This window comes from Rhipicephalus sanguineus, chromosome 10, assembly GCF_013339695.2.
Source record: "Rhipicephalus sanguineus isolate Rsan-2018 chromosome 10, BIME_Rsan_1.4, whole genome shotgun sequence".
In the NCBI taxonomy this organism is placed as follows: Eukaryota; Metazoa; Arthropoda; class Arachnida; order Ixodida; family Ixodidae; genus Rhipicephalus; species Rhipicephalus sanguineus.
In genome coordinates, this window is record NC_051185.1 from 137,578,527 (window position 1) to 137,600,695 (window position 22,169).

Sequence of the window (22,169 nt, forward strand, 5' to 3'; positions counted from 1 at the left end):
GCGGTGTCCAGGTATATGTTTACAACTTAAGGGCTAAATCATGAAAGATGGAGATGCGCCACTAGGCCTCAACGTGGTTGCGTCCACATCAAGCGTGAAATATTTGCCAAACAACAATAGACATTGTACAAGCTGTCATATATCTATATAATCAACTACTTCTGTGACGACACGCTTCACTTTCGTCTTATACCGATGCCTATGACGGAGGGATCAGCCATCTTTCTCTACAGTAAAATCGATTTAATCGAAATAGACAAGGCATTGCGCCAACTTGAAAAAATGTTTTTTATTGCGATAGCAATGATATGGACAGTCTCGGCTGGAAAATGTCCGTCCCCGTCGCCGTCATGCACCGTATATGTATTAGTATGTATATATATATATATAAAAGCCCCAAAGAAAAATAATTCAGAAAAATGCTTCCGAAGCGCGGAATCGAACCAGGGACCTCTTGCTCCGCAGAGAGTGGCGCTAGCCACTACGCCACGGAACGCAGGTCCTCCGCATAGCTAACGGCGAGCGTTATATACCCACCCTTTGCCGCTGGACGGACTCAGAGATGGCCGGCGCTCATAAGCGTTTCTTCATTACCAGCCAGATGGCGCTAGGAGCGCGACGAGCCCATTTAAAAGTCGTCGGCGAGCTCGCTCGCTTCTTATATTTGCGCAAGGAGAACCTTGGCCTTCCGCTGTCTGCTCGCGCGGTTTTCTCGCGGTGAGGGCAAGAGGGATGTTTCAAGCTTTAACCGTGATGTCCGCGCTCATGTTACGGAGCGCCGCTAAACGACGCCGCTAAACGAACAAACAGAAGATGAGCGCGAACTATCAAGTGTCACAGCTCGACACTTGAAGCACGCTGGTTTCCTTCGCTGCTTCGGCCGCCTTTGTAACAGGAGCGCTGTTCAAACTGAGAGTATCCATTGGCGAGCCTCACTTCGTATAGCATTAGTTTCTTGCTATCGCATTCATTGCTTCGCCCTTGCGGTGAAACCGTGATTTTTTTTTTTCGTTAAGACTGGTGGCGCTTATTTCACCACCCGTTATAAAGGGAACGCTCACAGCATCCCTCGATCCCCTATACTACTTCAAGAATGATGAACTTGCTAATTCACCATGCTGTTCACGACGTTAGTGACATTAAGGATACGATCGCAGCTGCGCATGTTATGGCGCCTCCTCACATGGTAGTCTCCTTCGTCAAGCAGATTTAGTGCGCCACAGTTGTTCACTAAACAGCGAGTTTATATTACGTTACGCGTCTCACCTGCGAGTTTTTCTCCATTGATGTCAACACCTGCAGGATAGCCCATCTGCCGGCCAGCCTCCACAAACGCTTCAGCAACTGGAGTGTGGTACGGCGCCCGCATCACCGAAAGGGGCCCCTCAGTCCCGTGGTGACCTGTGACGAACGACGTGTATCAAAACGCACGACCTACACATTCGGCCCGAGACAACGTTGGTGACCAACTAGAATACTAGCACGATGACTTAGTTAGCCAATAACCCGATTAATCAGCCAATGGATATTTCGCATCTTGAAATGTTATACGTTAGGATGGGGTGTCACACCTATTTATGGCTATAATTTTTGTTCACCTGTCTGCGTTTTGATTTCTGCTTATTGTTAGCATTTTCGCATCCACTTATCTTCGCTTTCTTTAGTTATATGCAATAAAAGTGGCGGTGGTGGTGGTCATATTGCAGCGATGCCGATGGTAGCAGGTTTAGATCGGCATAGATAGCCAGCAGCCATTGCACCCGCGTCACTAATGCGTTTAAGAATGAAAGAAAGATAACTTTTAAGGGCTCGTTTTTCTTTGTTATACACAATAATAATGAGAACTAACAGACAGCAATGTCAAGGAAAGTATAGGGGGTGGTATTTGTAGTAATTAAAATATAAATGAAGAAAGTAAAGTGGACGAAAAGATAACTTGCCGCCGGTAGGGACCGAACCTGCGACCTTCGAATAACGCGTCCGATGCTCTACCACTGAGCTACGGCGGCGGTCATCTCCCTGTCCGCTTTATAGGGTATATATGCGGAAGCCTTCATACCTGATAAACATCGTCGTTCAAGACGGAAGTCTTCAACATCGTCCTCAAGCGAAGATAGTGTCATATACGGCAACATCGTGACCACGACAGTAGCCTACGTGCCTGTTGACGTGTCGGTAAGCCTCAATGCTATCTCCAAGCAGAAGCCGCATGACTTTTTCTTCAACTTGGCCCCTGGTCTTATTCAAGAGGTTCGAGTGAATGCAAGGAAGAATATCATAGCCGTTGACACAACAGATGAGAAAATGGTGCAAACCCTACTTGGTTTATCTCAGCTGTGTGGTGTCAGCACGCGGGCTTATATACCACAGGGCGCAAATGTAACCGCTGGTGTTATATCCGACGTCGACCTGGAACTTCAAGACGACGTATTGAAAAGCATTATCGTTTGCACGCCTCCATGCAAAATCATCGGCGTTCGAAGGCTCGGCTCGTCAAAGTGTGTGAAGGTTCTTTTCGAGTGTGAAAAGCTTCCAAGTCATATAAAAGCTGGTTTAGTGCGATACCCAGTTCGACCTTTCGTACCAAGGCCTCTACAGTGCCGTAAATGTCTGAAGCTTGGACATGTACAGGGTTTCTGCACAAGTGTTGTGGTCTGTGCTAAATGTGGCGGAAATCACAACGTAAATTCCTGTGACAGTCCGACATCTCGGTGCCCAAACTGTAACGGCGAGCACTTGGCAACAGACAAAGATTGTCCCACCCTGAAGAAAAAACTAAAGGTTCTGAAAGAAAAAGCCAAAGAGAAGGCATCGGGAGAGAGGATGTATAACCGCAGTGCTCGCCCAACGGCTGCACACGGCAAAACTGATGTACCTGCACGTTCCAAGAACAGTTCAGACAGCGTGCGTCAGAGAGAAGGGCAGAGGCGGAACTTCCTCTCGGCGACATCGTGGCCAGCGCTTCCATCGAAAACGTCGGAACCCGTCTCTGAAAAGACTGCTTCTCGCAAAGCGTCGGAACCAGCTTCTACTAAGGCCCCGCCTACAGTGGAAAACACTGTAAATAATACGGTCCTTGTCGAAGACGATGCCCAACTTATCAACTTACTTAAGATGCTTGTCAACGTTATTAGAGCACTCATTGCCGGTCGCCAGACACCAGCAGCATTAGCCGCAGAGCAACTTTTGGAGGCACTCGTTCCAGTTCTCGACGGCCTTCGCTAAAAACAGCATGAACAGTCGAAAGCCCCGCCCTTTCGTGCTGCAATGGAATGTCCGATCCTTACGGCCGCGGCATGCCGATCTGGTCCTAAGGCTCCTCGCAATGAACACCCCGTCAGATGTTATAGCGCTTCAAGAGAGCAATGTCAGAAAAGACGAACTGAGACTTCCTGGTTTTGTGGGCGTTCATAGTAACGCACAATGCACAGTGCCGGCATGTGGGTCTTTCCAATGCACGGATGCAACGCATCCACGAAATCCTTCAAAAGCTTCATTATACGTACGAGCTGACCTAGATTTCTCAGTTATTGACACAGGCGACATCTGTGACAAAGATTTTGAATGTACTGCTCCTGCTATAAGTCTCAGAGACACAACTACGACTGTATCAAGCATATATTTACGACCCACCCGATCTTCAGACACCACATTACTGGAATATTTAGTCTCTCGGTGCGGCTCATCATTTGTTCTGCGTGGGGACTTTAATGCTCACCATCCTCGCTGGTGTTCTCGTCCACAAGACAGTCGTGGGGCGGAGATCAATGAACTGATTATTAAACATGATTTGCAAACGCTCAATGACGGTTCACCCACATTTGTCGGCAGAGGAAAGGAGCATTCTACCATCGACCTTGCGATATCAACCAGAGATGTGTGCCTTGCCTGGTCATGTGAAGCTGATCCATGGGGCTCGGATCACCTACCAATTGGTTGACTCCAGAACACACACCTAGCCGCCAGACTGCCGCCTACAGAGTGACAAGCTGGGACAAGTTCCGTCAGCTGCTTTCAGAGGCGCCATCGCACGACAAGATGTTCAAACTGGTGAGCGAGTGTTTACAACAAGCTACGGCGCGACGAATGAGGAGCATAAATAAGCCAAACCCTGATCTTAAGCTATTAAGGCTACGCGCCTGTCGACGCCGCGCCTACAGAAGGGCGCAGCGCTCTAAAAGGAGATCAGAATGGACGGTGTATAACCGCCTAGATGCAGCCATACGGCGACACACAAAACAACTCCGTCGAAAGAGCTGGCCTGCACTGTGTAGTTCGCTGAATGCGGCAAACGGTTTTGGAAGTGTATGGCGCATACTGAAAGCTCTCCGAACCCCTGATATCTGCAGGAATCCAATTGCAGCTTTGTGCATAACGACCGGACGGCCTCCGCTAATTCTCGCGGAAGAATTTGCCGATCTTTTTGTTTCTCCTGTGTCAAGAGACAACTCTAATGGTGACCTTGACTCCCTGATAAGTCCCGATACCATAACGTTTTGCTATGGCTTGAAATACACTGAGTATGTGCAGCGCAAGGGTACGAAGACAAGAGAAGACACACAAACGACATAGACTGGCGCTGACTTCCAACTGATTTATTGAAAAGCACGAAGCCCGCTCTTATGCATGCGCACCTGTTAGCAACAACTCAAACGCATCATCCGGGACCATACAAAACCTGCATCTCTTTGTCACTTAGATAAACACTTGGCGTACTTACACACCTGATACCAGATTTCTTAATGTGAGCTGCCTCGATTATTTCTCTTTCTGTTTTCGTTTTTGCATGCTTTATAAACGTCGCGCGATCAAAGTGCGGGGTGCATTTACACTTGTTGCAGTGATCTGCCAGATGTCCGCCTGATTCGTTTTTTCCATTCAAAAAATGCTCACGTGCTCTGATGTTGAAACATCGGCCCGTCTGCCCAATGTACTCTTTTCCACAGCTGAGTGGTATTTTATATACCACGTGAGTCACACAATCGGTGTAACGGTGAACATGCTTCTTCGTGCAGGATTTTTTCTTTTCTTTGGTGAGCATAGGGCAAATCTGGCCTAACTTACATGGCGCAGAAAACACCACTTTTACGTCATACCTTTCGGCAATCTTTTTAAGATTGTGCGAGAATCTATGGATGTATGGTATCACCTGCGGTCTTCGTTGATCTTTTTCTTTTTGCTGGTCAGGTTCCTTTTTCTTTATGCTCTGCAAAACTGATTCGCAGACAGCATTGACAAGGGACGACGGAAAGCCCGCAGCGTCTAAACGTCTCAACTGATTGTTCAGACTGTCTGAAGTGTTGTGTCTGAACAATCAGTTGAGACGTTTAGACGCTGCGGGCTTTCCGTCGTCCCTTGTCAATGCTGTCTGCGAATCAGTTTTGCAGAGCATAAAGAAAAAGGAACCTGACCAGCAAAAAGAAAAAGATCAACGAAGACCGCAGGTGATACCATACATCCATAGATTCTCGCACAATCTTAAAAAGATTGCCGAAAGGTATGACGTAAAAGTGGTGTTTTCTGCGCCATGTAAGTTAGGCCAGATTTGCCCTATGCTCACCAAAGAAAAGAAAAAATCCTGCACGAAGAAGCATGTTCACCGTTACACCGATTGTGTGACTCACGTGGTATATAAAATACCACTCAGCTGTGGAAAAGAGTACATTGGGCAGACGGGCCGATGTTTCAACATCAGAGCACGTGAGCATTTTTTGAATGTAAAAAACGAATCAGGCGGACATCTGGCAGATCACTGCAACAAGTGTAAATGCACCCCGCACTTTGATCGCGCGACGTTTATAAAGCATGCAAAAACGAAAACAGAAAGAGAAATAATCGAGGCAGCTCACATTAAGAAATCTGGTATCAGGTGTGTAAGTACGCCAAGTGTTTATCTAAGTGACAAAGAGATGCAGGTTTTGTATGGTCCCGGATGATGCGTTTGAGTTGTTGCTAACAGGTGCGCATGCATAAGAGCGGGCTTCGTGCTTTTCAATAAATCAGTTGGAAGTCAGCGCCAGTCTATGTCGTTTGTGTGTCTTCTCTTGTCTTCGTACCTTTGCGCTGCACATACTCAGTATATTTCAAGACATGTACCAACTCGCCCATCAACGGATCCTTTTTGCTATGGCCCTGCCTGTCGAGAGGCAGATTTTACTCTCGATAAGCTGCGACACGCGCTTTGCATATCATGTCGCCACACTGCCCCAGGTGAAGACGGTATTATGTATCAAGCTTTACGAAACATCGATGAGAGCTTCCATCACTACATCTTGGACGAACATACCCAGGAATTCGGGACATCGCTTTTAGTTCACCTTTTTTCACACCACGTGGCGTACGGACCTTCAACGTTCAAAATTCGCGCGATGACGCTTGCCGTAGTCGCGCGAATCGAGAAAACCACAATACATAAAAAAAAACGCCAGGCCTGCGCGGAAAGCGCAGCACAGTCACAGCGAAAGCTGGAAGAGCGCTTAGTTTCTACAGCGCGACTGGACGCGGACGAAGAAGGAACACGCAAACACGAGCGGCATTTCTAGAGCCCGTTATAAACTCTCCTGTGGCTACTAATGCAGGTACATTAGCAACGTACCCACTACGCCACAAAGCGTACTTTTTGGGAAGTTGGAAAGCACACAGCACGATATTATTCGTTGTTCTGCGGAGAAGCGAGGTACCATATGCAAGTGATTATGTGCAGTTTGTTGATGCGGCGGTTGATGACGATGAATAATTATGGTTGCGCCCTTTGTAATGGGTTGGAAGCTTTAAACGACCCACTAGTTACGTAATGCATATTGTGTGACGCCCGGTCGTTATTTAACTGTCCCACCACGCTTTATAACATACGTTAACCGGAGAAACGTAGAGCGAGAGAGAGAGAGAACTGACTTTATTAAGACCCTGAGGAAATGAATCATGGGAGCCTTATGGGCTTCCTTGGCAACCAACAGTAGTGCACTTGCGAGGAACCCACTACGCTATAAATCATTGTAATTATTGAGAAGTAGGGCAGTAGGCACTGTGCCATTTTTCGTCATTCTACAGACAGCCGTGGTACCTGCTAAACGCATGTAAGGCATTATGCGCACTTTGTTGATGCTTTGCGTGATGACGATGAAGAATTGTGGCAGAGCTCTTTGTAATGGGTTGGAAGCATTTAACAACCTACTCGTTGCGCAATTCACATTGTGTGACGCCTGGTTACAGAATTCGCGTTGTGCGACGCTTGGTGCTTATTCTACTCTTTTACCACGCTATATTGCATATGCTAATGTGGTTCCTTCCCGACATGAAGCCTGTATAGGACCTTTTTGCAAAGCAGTTTCAAGCACCGGCATGGCTCAGAGGTTGAACACTGGGCTCACACGCAGAGGGCCCAGGTTCGAACCTCGTTCCATCCTGGAATTTTTTTCTTATTTAGTTTTTTTTCTTATTTCGAGCGATACTGGTTACGGACACCGGCGGCGGCGGCGGCGGACAACTACGGCACCAAAAACGGCCGGTGAAATGATCTCATAACAGCTTTCGCTGTAAAAAGCACGACGACGCTATCCGCTACAAGCAGCGAGCGCGAACCTAAATCGACGACTGATAACCGCAGCGCATGCAACGAGCGGCCGGTTGGGCTGCTCGACCGTGAATCAGCAGGTCTTTTGCAATGAAAGGAGGCTTACATGTCGCTTGGCTGCGCTTGATAACGACGAACTCTCGAAAGAGCGTGCTGCCCTTCTTCGCATCCCCTGCCTCTTCAATATATTTTGTCCGATTATATTGTTGTTGGCTCCCACGGGTTTGTTCTAAACAAAGAACGTCCTTTAGCACTGCTGTTTTTGTAGTGTGAAAAAACCTAACTTCCAGAAAATAATACAAGCTTGTGAGGCGGTGATGACGATCGCGGGTTTCAAAATGTGTAGACAGACGCTTGCCGTCCCTAATTTCAGTTGGTCTCAATTTATGAATTCAATATTTTGCGCTTTTACAAGACGTCTTGCCGTGTTATATTCGCTGCCCACAGACATTTTTCTTTAAAGCTGAATTACCAGCAGAGGTAAAGCAACAATACCTTTGCAAGCACAATATTGTTCAATGATCTTCTTAAAAAGAATCATTTTAATAAAGTCACCTTAGTTTCAACAGCGCCCCTAACAAGCTCTCGCGGCTATGCGCCCGTGTGTCTGAGAAAAACAATAAGGCCGCCTGTGACATACAGCATGTAAAACCGTATTGCCCATGCATAGTTGGGGTGGTTTACGAAATACCCCTCAGCTGTGGTAGGACATACATCGGCCACACTGGTCGATGTTTAAATATCCGATTAATGGAACATGAAGCCTCCCTTAACAATGTATCTGGTTTACACTTGCCTTCGCACTGCAAGTCCTGCGCATGCGCGCCCCGGTTTTTCGAAACCAGGGTGCTTGGGAAAATTCGAAACCACGTGGCCAGAGAATTGTTGGAGGCTTTTTGCATAAATAAGAAGGGTGACCGATGTGTTAGTGTGCCTTCCTTAAATTTATATCGCAACGAATTGCACTTTTTAGACAAGTCTTGATAACTCAAAGTAGGTTGTCATTCTGTTACCGTGATTCTCAATGTGACTCGCCCATGCGCGTGAAGCTACCTGGAATGCAATGTTCTTTCCAATAAAACAGTTTTTAGTTTGGCACCAGTCCTGTCATTTCTTGTCCTCGTTCCTTTGTGCCTCCAAATTTTTGTCAGGCCATGCACCAACTAGCCCAAGAAGGCGTTTTAGTCGATAACTAAAGACGCCGGAAATCACCGACTTCATTATGCTCATGACATGCTACCCAGGCCGCGTTTTCCTCTCCGCTAAGTGTTGGTGAAAGAGCGATGAAACAGATCGTGAAACCCGCCTTCTTGTTTGACTGCCTATGCTGATCTGCAACCCTTCAGCGTGGTCTAGTGAATGAGGTGCTCGACTGCTGACCCGCAGGTCGCGGGATCGAATACCGGCCGCGGAGGTCATATTTTCGATGGAGACGAAAACGCTAGAGGCCCGTGTACTTAGATTTAGGTGTATGTTAAAGAACCCCAGGTGGTCGAAATTTCCGGAGTCCTCCACTACGGCGTCTCTCATAATCATATCGTGGTTTGGGACCCTAAACCCCAACAATTATTATTATTATTATATTATGCTGGTCTGTAGAATTGCAGGAGTTCGCGGCTTGAAACCCGGTTCTTGCGGCCAGTTTTATTCTGGACAAAATAGCTTGTTTCTATTTTTACATGGTAAAGTTCGTTAAAAAGTCTCTCGTCAGGACCCATTTAATATTTTCATTACGAGTTGAAATCTTTTGCTTATGTGAGCAAGTGACGTGGAAGGTTCTCGAAAAGCCGTTTTATGTTTATTCTCTGTGTCGTGCCTTTGTTTACCGATAGACAACGTAGCACCTCACGAGGCGATGTTTCTCAAATAGTGGATTATACTGAAAGTTGTTAAAGGCAAGCTGAGCAACCTTCCACGAATATCTTTCTTTTTTTAGACAATTAGTTCACTGTTGAGCGTGAAAAAGCGCGCCGAGAGGGGACAGAAAACGAAAAGAAGCACACATACACCTCGCTAGTGTGTGTGCAATTCTTACAATAGCGGGGTGTACCCACTAATATAACAGTTGCAAGGCATTGAACTGCCCTGTTACCGTGCTGCCAGAAGGTAAACATTGCTGTCAACGCAGGCCTTGTCCGCCTCGGTGGAGCAGTAAATATGGTGCTCGGCTGCTAACCGGAAGGTCGCGAGTTCGATCCTGGCCGCGGCGGTCGCATTTCGATGAATGCAAAAGGCTAGGGGCCCGTCTATTGTGCGATGTTAGTGCACGTTAAAGAACACCGGATGGTCAAATATTCCGGAGCACTCCACTACGGCGTCTCTCATAATCATATCGTGGTTTTGGGACGTTAAATCCCGGATATTATTAACGCAGGCCTTACCTATACCACGGCGATGGTCTGCAAGTCTGCAAGCGGAGTTCTTTCCCTGCATTTCGTTACGTACCGTAGGCAATTTATATACTCTGTTTTTCTTACGTGATGAGCCCCACTTTTTTTCTGTGTTGGTTAGTGGCGCTTCTAGAGTGGCCGCATTGAGCTTCTCGCAATGGGAGCTTAACTGAAGCCACGTGCTGCAGTTAATGACACTGAAATCAGTGTGTTGCAGTGCGCGACTCACATCTCGCAGAAAGTGTGACCCCCCCCTCTTAAAGGCATGGCCTACTTTTTGATTATTTTCATACTTACTAGACACGATATTCGCCTGCTAAGTGACGGATCGAATTTGTCAGAAATCTTATATGATGAAATTCTTCGGTTTCCTCGCATCACTCATTGCCATCGTCTCAATCGTACAGTAATGCCAATAAACACTAGAGGGTGCTAAGTAATATCATTAATTAAGAGGGCAGTGTTGTATGGCTTGTGATTTTCGAAGCTCCTAGTGACCCGGTGAGCTTGGAAGCGTGGGCTCGTGCCATGCCAAGGAAAGATCGAAAGCGCACGCCTCGTGACTACGTTTGCGAGAAGAACTTCTCGTAGACTAAGGCCTATCATTCGTATAAAAAAACGCACTGGGCCCCTTATGCATTAGACTAAGACGACTCGAAGGTGAAAGTTTTCTTCTTGTCGTCATTCGATGTGTCTGTTCTGCCCCACCCTCGTGCTAGAGCTTTCTGCATCTAACGTGGTTTTGCACTGCCTCTGTGATTGGCCAACCGATCACAGAGGCAGTGCAATGCGACAGTGTCATTTGATGAAGTCACGTTATGTGACGTCATCATGCCATCATAATTACGTGATCTTGGGAATGTGTGACGTCATAATAACGGCCCATCGTGATGTCATCACGTGATGATTTTTTGTTGACGCCGCCAACGCCGTGGAAGCAATTGGCTGATAAAGTGTGGCGCTGCTGAGTAGCGAGGTCGTGTGTTCTATTCCCTGCCACGGCGGTCGTATTCCGGCGGGGAAGAAATGCAAGAACACATGCTTACTTAGGTCTGTTAGATGCACGTTCTAGACCCCCGGGAGTTTAAACCTCTCACAGAATCTCCCACTGCGGCTTGGCGATAATGACAATGGGGTTATGGCACGTAAAGACCCTTAAAGTATTATTGTTTACGTAGGCCGCTTGGAAGCAACAAAAATACATGAAAAACAACCCCGTACACACGCGTCATCATTAATGCGGGAGTTTCACGCACAGAGTTCTGCCTAAATTAATATTTTGCATGCTCCATCACAAGCATCTGCTTATCAATAATTCGGAAGTATCCATGTGAATGCGCACATGGATACTTCGGAATTACCCATGCTCTTGCCGCAGGATAAAAAAAATCGAGATATAAAGGGAGAATGCTGTGATATTCCTCTAGTCTTGCTTGCTTTATTCGCTAGGCCATCTTCTGGGGCTGCTGTCGCATCCGAAAAGCTACAGCGCAGTGTGTCCGTATTTTGGCGGTGTACAAGTAAAGAAATGGCTCCTCCTGGTCTCTGTATATATATTTTTTTGCAGTGAGATTGCAAGTTGTGATATCCACAACCCGACTAGACGCTTAATACGAGTGCAGTTTAAACCGATGCACCATGGAGAAAACAATTGCTTCAAGCTTTCATTTGTGGTAAATCAATTTAAATAAACCAACACTCTACCAGTTTCACGCCTTAGTAATACTACTACTACTACTACTACTACTACTACTACTACTACTACTACTGCTACTACTACTAATAATAATAATAATAATAATTTTTATTATTGTTATTAGTAGTAGTAGTATTCTCAGACGGCATTTCACAGGTTAATTCGAGGGGATTTGCACAGGATCTGAAAATATCTACTAGATTAGACGCGGATTCCTCAAACAAGCCTGAGTCACAGTCTAGGCACACCAGAAAATCGTCAACGAAACGGAAAACTTTTAAAACACAAGAATGGGCAATACATGAGGAAACCTTACGGTCAACACTGGCCAGGAAAATGTCACTAAGAATGGGTGCGATACAGGACCCTATACTAATTCCTTGCCTTTGTAGATAGGTGCACCCCTCCCATGATAGGTGCACCCCTCCCAAAAAACTCACTGTTTTACCTTACTTGCATAAAGTATCACACAATTTGAAGCGGATTGGTCAGCGGGTCAATGTTAGAGTCGTTTTGAGTGCACCTAACAAGTTGTCAAAAATGTGTAACCGCGTCAACAGCACCCCCGATGACAGTATCGGCTGTAGTAAACAACACAAGTCACCTTTCGTGTCATGTATAAGTAACGTCGTCTACCGCATTTCCTTGTCATGCGGCAGATTCTACATCGGCCAGACTGGCCGGTGTTTAAATGATAGACTTCGTGAGCATAACAATAACGTGACCAGTTCCGTTAGTGGCCATTTGGGTATTCATTGTAAACAATGTGGTTGTCGCCCTAAGTTTGAGAATTGTGACGTGTTAGCTAGGAACCAAAATCAAATGACAAGAGAGGTTATCGAAGCGCATCACATTTCATTGTTATGATGGTACGCGTTTAGCGTTGAGTCCGTGAGGCGTTTAATAAATAAATAGCACAGGTTCAGCGACCAGCAGTCCGAAACGGAGCAAGCACGAGCACCAACAACCGTCCTCGTCTTCGTCTTTCACTGGCGCTCCTGTTTGCGCCCTATCCATTCTACAAATCACTCCCCCGCAGAAAAGGAGCCATCCTGGCGACTTAAGGAACAGGGACGACTGGTGGGTCGTAATGCGGCTTCAGTCGGTCGACGTGAACAATCTCACGGCCACGGCGGCGCCGGTCTGCGGATGGTTGAACGGGCTCGACAACATAGTTGACGGGAGAGGCTTGACTTAGGACGCGGTAGGGGCCTTCATACTTCTGCAGTAGCTTTGTGGAAAGGCCAGGAGCAGAGGAGGGAACGCGAAGCCACACCAATGTTCCAGGCGAATATGACTGGGGAGGCAGGTTTGCGTCATGGAGGTCCTTTTGGCGTGCTTGGTCTTGTGCGGTTAAGGAACGTGCGAGCTGCCTGCATTCCTCGGCGTAGGTGGCGACTTCAGATAGAGTTGTGGACTCTGAAGCGTCCGGGCGGTACAGAAGAATGGTGTCCATAAATGAGGAAGGTTCGCGGCCGTAAAGAAGAAAGAAGGGAGAAAATCCTGTCGTAGACTGAGTAGCGCTATTGTAAGCGTACGTAACAAAGGGTAGTATGCGGTCCCAGTTGGTGTGGTCAGCGGAGACGTACATGGACAGCATGTCGCCTAGTGTGCGGTTAAAGCGCTCAGTCATGCCGTTGGTTTGTGGATGGTAGGCGCTGGTTGTCCGGTGCACAACGTTGCATTCACGGAGGAGGGCTTGTACGGCATCAGAGAGGAACGTGCGTCCGCGGTCGCTGAGTAGCTCGCGAGGCGCGCCGTGGCGAAGAACAAGTTGGTGAAGTATGAATAAGCCGACTTCACGTGATGTGGCCTCTGGAAGCGCGGCAGTCTCAGCATAGCGTGTCAGATGATCGATAGCGACGATCACCCAGCGGTTCCCGTCTGGTGTGTACGGAAGGGGGCCGTACAAATCAATTCCGATGCGATCAAAAGGCCGGGAGGGACAAGGCAACGGCTGGAGCGGTCCAGTGACTATACGTGGGGGGCTCTTCCGGCGTTGACACTTGGAGCATGAACGCACGTATTGGCGGACGAAGCGGTACATGCCACGCCAGTAGTACCGCAGGCGGAGGCGTGCATAGGTTTTGATTACACCAGCGTGGCCGCATTGGGGATCCGCGTGAAAGGAGGCACAGATATCGGCACGGAGGTGGCGAGGAATCACCAACAACCACTTGCGACCATCAGATAGATAGTTGCGGCGGTATAGGAGCCCATCGCGGATGGTGAAATGTCGAGCTGTGCGCCGCAGCGAGCGAGTGGCGGTACGTGGTGAGGGCTTAGATAGGAACTCTATTAAAGAGACTATCCAAGGATCCTGACGCTGCTCAGAAGGCATGTCAGCGTGTGTAAGGGCCGCATAATCGTAGCTGGAAACAGACCCGTTGCCACAGTCATGGGGAAGAGGAGAGCGAGAAAGAGCGTCGGCATCTGAATGTCTACGGCCTGACCTGTAGACGACGCGGATGTCGTATTCTTGGAGACGTAATGCCCATCGAGCTAGACGACCAGATGGATCTTTCAGTAAAGATAACCAGCAGAGGGCGTGGTGATCAGTCACGACATCAAATGGGCGGCCATATACGTAAGGTCTAAATTTTGTAATTGCCCAAACGATGGCTAAACATTCTTTCTCCGTGACCGAATAATTTTCTTCAGCTCTGGTGAGAGTGCGACTTGCGTAAGAAACAACGTACTCGTCGAAGCCAGACTTGCGTTGAGCAAGAATAGCGCCAAGGCCGACTCCACTGGCGTCCGTGTGGATTTCGGTAGGGGCGTCTGGGTCAAAGTGACGGAGAATGGGTGGCGATGTCAGCAGACGACGTAATTTCGCGAATGCGGCGTCGCAAGCGGAAGACCATGCCATGACACCTTGGCTATCGGCAAGTAGGCGTGTTAAAGGGGCCATTATGGATGCGAAATCACGAACGAATCGCCGAAAATATGAGCATAGGCCTATGAAGCTCCGGAGTTCTTTCAGGGTCGACGGCTTGGGAAACTCGGCGACAGCGCGGAGCTTTGCAGGGTCGGGTAGAATGCCATCCTTGCTGACAACATGTCCCAAGATGGTGAGCTTCCTGGCGGCGAAGTGACACTTCTTCATATTGAGTTGTAGACCAGCCTGTGTAAGGCATTCCAGGACACTTGCGAGGCGCAGAAGATGGGTGTCGAAGTCCTTTGAAAAAACTACGACGTCGTCCAGATAACAAAGGCACGTGTTCCACTTGAGACCTCGAAGGATGTTGTCCATAAGACGCTCGAAGGACGAGGATGGCGATAAAGTGGAACGGGCGGGCCTGCCGGCGTCTGCGCTGAGTAGAATGCGCTTGAGGAGTGAGCAGAGTCCGTGCCGTGTGGCAGCGCATGTGACTGCCTTCTCGCGACGTCAGCGTAGGTCAAGGGCGCGGATACAGGCGGCGGCTGGTGCGTAGGCGGAAGGGCTTCGGATACTTGCTCCTCAATGGTTTGTCGCAGCGACGAGGGGAGCCCATGAGCATTGCCTGGGAGAAAGGGTGCAAGAGACAGTTGTCGCGCAACTTCTTCTCGGATGAACTGCTGGATTTGTTGAGTCAACACCGTCGGGTCCGGAGAGATGGCGCCAACGGTGAGTGCTGACGTACTGGTCGTGTCGAAGCTAGGACGGCGTGTGGAAATGCGCTGCTTTCGCAACTCGTCGTAGCTCTGGCAGTGCTGAATGACTTCCGTGACTGTTTGAGGGTTTTTGGCCACAAGCATGTGGAACGCATCGTCCTCGATGCCTTTCATGATATGCTTGACTTTGTCGGCCTCGGACATGGCAGGATTGAAGCGGCGGCAGAGGCCTACGACGTCTTCAATATAGGAAGTAAAACACTCTCCAGACAGTTGGGCGCGATCACGCAAGCGCTGCTCTGCGCGGAGCTTGCGCACTGTCGGTCGGCCGAATACGTCCGCGAAAGTCGTTTTGAAAGAGGCCCAGGTGGTAATCTCAGCCTCATGGTTGTTAAACCAGAGTTCCGCGACTCCTCTCAGGTAGAACTGGACGCGGCCGAGTTTGTCGTTATCGTCCCACTTGTTGTTGACACTCACTCTTTCGTACGAAGAGAGCCAGTCTTCGACGTCCTGCTCATCAGTACCACTGAAGATGACTGGGTCGCGCTCCCTTAGAATACCGGGACAGCGAGGAGCTGGGGGTGTGGCAGCATTCTGCTGTGCGACGTCGTCGGGCATGGTTGACAGGGAAGGTAGAGTCCGGTTACGGAGTTCCAGGGTGCAAAAGAGAACCAGCACTCTCCACCACTTGATGGTACGCGTTTAGCGTTGAGTCCGTGAGGCGTTTAATAAATAAATAGCACAGGTTCAGCGACCAGCAGTCCGAAACGGAGCAAGCACGAGCACCAACAACCGTCCTCGTCTTCGTCTTTCACTGGCGCTCCTGTTTGCGCCCTATCCATTCTACAGTTAAAAGAAAAGTGTGTCAGTAGACCATCTGTTTTACTATCTGACAAAGAAATTTCGTATTTATCGGCTAACCGTATCAACTGAACCGCTTACGCCTTCCAGTCACGATGCACCATGTGGCGATGACCAAGGTTTCTGTTTTTTTGTGTCTCTGTGCTTTTTCATGCTTTGTTTGTGTCATTTTGTTTGTGACGTGGTGCGCCTAAAAGTGTATTTATATACTTTTCGCCCGAATAAACATCAGTTGTAAGTCAGCGCTTCGTGTGGTGTGGTGTGTGTGTTCCTTCTTTGTCGTCGTTTACCGCGCTGTTTCCCGTTTCACCTCCCCTGTCGTCCTTGTAAAGAAAAAAGATGGTAGCTGGCGCTTCTGCGTTGACTATCGCCACTTGAACAAGATCACACGAAAAGACGTATACCCGCTACCACGCATCGATGACGCGTTGGACTGTCTGCACGGAGCTACATACTTCTCGTCTATTGATCTTCGGTCCGGCTACTGGCAGATTTCTGTCGATGCAATGGACCGCGAGAAGACTGCCTTCATAACACCTGATGGCCTATACCACTTTAAGGTCATGCCCTTCGGCCTATGCAATGCCCCTGCGACATTCGAACGGATGATGGACTCTCTACTGCGCGGTTACAAGTGGTCTACTTGTCTTTGTTACCTTGACGATGTGATTGTCTTTTCTTCCACCTTCGACAGCCACCTCACGCGTCTCGCCGCAATTCTCGCAGTCTTCAGAACGGCCGGGCTTCAACTGAATTCCAAGAAATGCCAGTTTGGCCGCCGTCAGATTACCGTACTGGGCCATCTTGTGAACGCTGACGGCGTGCAACCAGATCCTGAAAAGATTCGCGCCGTTCGCAGCTTTCCTGTGCCTCGCTCTACTTCTGACGTGCGGAGCTTCATCGGCCTCTGCTCTTACTTTCGCCGTTTCGTGAACAACTTCGCCGATGTTGCTAGGCCACTAACAGATCTGCTGAAGAAGGATACCACATTCTCATGGGGCCCTGAGCAGGCTCAAGCGTTCACCGCTCTCATCGGCTTCTTGACTACTCCTCCCATACTTGCCCACTTTGATCCATCTGCTCCAACAGAAGTCCGAACCGACGCAAGCGGGCACGGTATCGGCGCAGTTCTCGCTCAACGGCAGCACGGTAGACAGTGCGTGATAGCGTACGCCAGTCGCCTGCTCTCTGCTCCCGAGAGAAATTATTCCATCACCGAAAGGGAGTGCTTGGCTTTAGTCTGGGCTGTCGCCAAGTTCCGCCCATACTTATTCGGCCGCATGTTTACCGTCGTTACGGACCACCACGCTCTCTGCTGGCTCACTTCTCTGAAGGACCCGACCGGACGTCTTGGTCGCTGGGCTTTGCGGCTCCAGGAATTTTCGTTTACAGTCACGTACAAGTCTGGACGTTTGCACAAGGATGCAGACTGTCTTTCATGTCATCCGGTGGATCCTCCTGACCCCGCTGCACATGATCCGGACAGCTGCGTAATGGCTTTTACTGACGTGAGCGATATGCGCACCGAACAACGTCGGGATGAGTCATTGCGCGCTATCATCGACGCCGTCCAGTCTGGCAGCACCAACGCCACATTCCGTATGTTCGTGCTGTATGACGGCATCCTCTACCGCCGCAACGTCAGCATTGAAGGCCCTGAGCTCCTGCTTGTCGTTCCTCGCCATCTACGGCCTGTCATCCTTGAACAACTTCACGACGCACCGACGGCGGGACATCTCGGAGTTACGCGCACATACGACCGCGTGCGACGTCGGTTCTTCTGGCCTGGACTATACCGCTCTGTGCGTCGTTATGTTACTACTTGCGACCTATGCCAACGCCGGAAAAGGCCTCCTCTGCCGCCTGCTGGATTTCTCCAACCAATTGAAGTTCCCTCTGAACCATTCTATCGCGTCGGCCTTGACCTGCTTGGCCCTTTTCCGACGACGACTCTGGGAAATAAGTGGATCGCCGTCGCTACAGATTATGCGACACGTTACGCCATCACGAAGGCCATGCCGACTAGTTGCGCCACTGACGTCGCGGATTTTCTTCTTCACGACGTCATCCTCCTCCATGGTGCACCCCGCCAGCTCCTGACGGACCGCGGCCGCTCTTTCTTGTCCAAAGTTGTCGACGACCTCCTTTGATCTTGCGCCACAGAGCACAAGCTGTCTACTGCCTACCACCCGCAAACTAATGGTCTTACTGAACGTCTTAACCGCACACTCACGGAGATGCTTTCGATGTACGTCTCTCAAGATCATCGCGACTGGGACGCCACGTTGGCCTATGTCACTTTTGCGTATAATTCCTCTCGACATGACACCACGGGATTTTCCCCTTTTCATCTTTTGTATGGTCGCCACCCCGTATTGCCGTTTGACACCGTCTTGCCTTCCGCGCCATGTGCTACAATGTACGCTCACGACGCCATTGACCGGGCTCACATGGCTCGTCAAGTCGCCCGATCTCGTCTCACCACGTCGCAGGATATTCAAAAAGCCCGCTATGACCAACGTCATCGTCATATGAAGTTTGCCCAAGGTGATTGGGTGCTCCTTTGGTCACCATGTCGCCGTGTAGGGCTCTCCGAGAAACTCCTGTCCCGCTACTCAGGACCTTACCAAGTTCTGCGTCAAGTTAGCGACGTGAATTACGAGCTTGCGCCGTTGCACTTCAATTCGTCAAGTCCGCCACCTGTTGACATTGTGCATGTTTCGCGGATGAAGCCCTACTTCTCTCGCACTTCATCGCCGGACTTGCGCCGAGACGGCGCTACAACGCCCGGGGGTCCTGTTACGGAGATGAAGTGAAGGAAGACGAAGTGCTGGACAGCCCGACTGGCGCGCGAGTGTGCTGGTCAGCCAGCTTGACTCGTCTACCAATTCTTCTTTGTAAATATACATTGTATATACCAAAACAAACCCGTATCAATATTTCAAGCCCTTGACGTCGTCTTTGTTGTGAATTAAGGTGATTTTAAAACTATTCCAAGATTCTCGTACCTTCATCGTCAAGAGACACTTTCTATACATGGTGGCCAGTTTTTCTAAAACAATCTGTCCACCGTCTTTCAACAGACCTGATGTTACCTGATCCTAACCAGCGGCAGTTGCCTCTTTGCGTTCCCTCTAAGGATTTCTTTACTTCCCATGTCATTACTGGTGGGTTGTCCGATTCCTCTGGCCTAGTAATATACTTCTTACGTTATCGTCCTCGTTGTCCTGGCTACTGTACAGATATTTGTAAAGCTCCTCAGCTATTTTAACTTTCCTATCCATATTGACAGTGACTTTGCCTTCTTCATCCCTTAGTGCATACGTCCGGTTTTTGCCTGTGCGCAGTTTCCTCTTGACCCCTTTGAGGCTTCGTCCGTTCTAGAGGTGACCAATAAAAGGATGGGACGAAGTCAGTCACATGCGAGTCACGTTTGAGACCCCAGCCCTGCAGGAAAAATTAAATAAAACGATACAACGTGGCTTCCTAGATGAAGTCCAGGAGCGGTCTATAGAATTCGCGCATCCACTTGGAATCAACGTCCATCGGCACTGTCGACGAGCGCAAGGTGAGGTTGTGATATTTACAGAGTAATCGAGAGACTGATTAGACCGCGTGCGCGTCGCTCGCACCGCATATACATGTATATAACAAATAAGATTCTAGCGCCCTTCGTTGATACTAACTGCAGTTGTTGCATTTTAGAAACGCTGGTTGTACTTTCACGTGTTTACTAGCAGGTGAATGCATGCCGTAGATATGTGTAGTCGTGCGCAAGATGAGTCTCTAACGCTGAAATTATCTTTGAAATAAGCCATGATGGCTAAACGCAGTGAGCAAGCGTAAAGTGTTCATGACACCAAATGCTGAGGCGGAAAATTCTATGGCATTTGAATACGACACATTCGCATTAGTACCTTGCAAGTATTCATACACTAAACATGAATTCGGTGTTCCGCTCACATTATTGACAAACGAACGTCGTGACGGCATCGGCACGTGATAACGCACATATCGATTAACTGCTACGTCCGATATACATACGCTCGGCAATACATACACTGACTGTGTTATTCCTTTCACATTTCATGCGTAGATATACAGGCAGATGCGTTTGGATAAGTGAAGTCTTTTACGATGTAAGAATATTCAACAAGCCGCGACGTGTACGTTTGTTTCATTTCGTGCTCCCACGGCACCAACGAGCCGCGGGCGACCGAACGGCCGACTCGCTCGATGTACAAACTTTCCCATAGTGCGCCACGCTCCCGCGGGGCTCTCTGGGATTGCTTGAAAAGGTTCATTAGCAAGAGAATCTCGCAATGCATTCACCCTCTCTCTTTAGACTATCATCTGATGCTTTGCAATCATATGCCTCAATTTATTTTTATCATATATCTGCACTTAATTATTATTTTCCTAAAACTATCAGTAGATTTAATTACTCCTTTAAATTGCAGAAGGGTGTCTTGAAGGGTGAGTTGGTACATGTTACTGCGTTTCAAACAGCGCAAAAACGGGGCGAACGCTTAGGAACAAACAACAGAAGCGCTGTTCCTTTGTTCGTTAGCCTTCCTGCCGTTTTCGCGCGGTTTCGAGTGCAGTAACATGTAGCAACTGGCCCTTGAAGACACCCTTCTGCAATTTGTTTCCCTTACATCACGCTCTTTTGCACCCAGTGTTTTGCATAACTCATCAATGTGCGAGCGCTTGTGTTGTTGTTTTTTCCTTAGCCTTCGTCCAATTTTCGCGCCGTTTTCAACGCAGTACTCCTTTAAATCGTCATCTCTCGTAAACGTTTCTCTTGACACTTGTCGGTGATAGATGGTATCTATATTAAACGAATAATTATAATTGATTACGAATTAATGATATTTATGACTGCTAATAATGAATGATATTCTTCTACTTCCGACCATTGTACTGTAACTGCATAGATTGAGATCTATAGCTGCATAGATTAGATACTATCTATCTATTTACTGATGTCCTACACTGACAGCTTTCACCCCTAAATTGAACATGTTGAATTCATTGTCGCCATTCATTAGTAATGCACTGTGTACCAAGGTGCGAATGTAGATCAACATTAGTAAGGTACTCTTACCGTGAATTCTGCTTAGCTGACCTAATTTTAAAAAATTTGCGCAGCTTGCACTGAGTCGCGCGCCCCGCCATGGTGGTCTAGTGGTTATGGCACTCGACTGCTGACCCGAAGGTCGCGGGATCGAATCCCGGCCGCGGCGGCTGCATTTTCGATGGAGGTGAAAACGTTTGAGGTCCGTGCACTTAGATTTAGGTGCACGTTAAAGAACCCCAGGTGGTCGAAATTTCCGGAGCCCTCCACTACGGCGTCTCTCATAATCATATCGTGGTTTTGGGACGTTTAATTGCACTGAGTCGCGCAAACCTGGGCTAGAGCAGAGCTGGTCGGCACTTGGTTGGTCTTGGCTTGACTAGACACACGTGCATTCAGACGACGATGCACGAAGTGTTCACGGGGTCACATTGGTAATCACGAGTATAGACTAGGCGTTGATCGGGTTCGATTGGGTATCGCTCGGCAGTCAACACCAAATAGGTTAATAAGCTTAATCAGATTAATTGGAATAATTAGCGTAATATGTCTAATTTGCACATTTAGAACTTGGTCTAGCTTAAGTTGCATCTCTAGTCAAGCTAGCATTATTTATATCTTAATTAGCTTAATTATGCTAATGAGCTTAATTAGTATAATCTACATACTCGACGCTTCATCTCGACGAGCTTTCACCACAAGCCAATCTAGACCTAATGAGATACTTAACGTAATTAATACTAATTAGACTAATTCATAATTAATATATCGGTATCGCTCGGCATCTCTTGCCGAGCTCGGCATGACTACGCAGACTAGAATCTCAACTCGGCTTAATTAGGGCTAATTCGCCTTCTGGCTGTATTATGCTTGGCTAATTAGTTTTCATCGTGCTCAACTAAACTTAATTACAATTGGCTATGATTAGCATGGCTTAACTAGGCACAGCTATGCTGAGTGCGCCGGCATAATGATGAT

At 48.3% G+C, this 22,169-nt stretch overlaps 1 protein-coding gene across 1 annotated transcript in view; it reads right to left on the minus strand.

Moving 5' to 3' along the window:
* Positions 1-22,169, minus strand: part of LOC119372487 (glucose dehydrogenase [FAD, quinone]) — a 551,903-nt gene that overhangs the window by 395,993 nt on the left and 133,741 nt on the right. Inside the window, exon 4 of the mRNA XM_037642957.2 lies at positions 1,267-1,401. Within this exon, the coding sequence (XP_037498885.1) occupies positions 1,267-1,401 (135 nt within the window). The remainder of the gene's footprint in view (positions 1-1,266; positions 1,402-22,169) is intronic.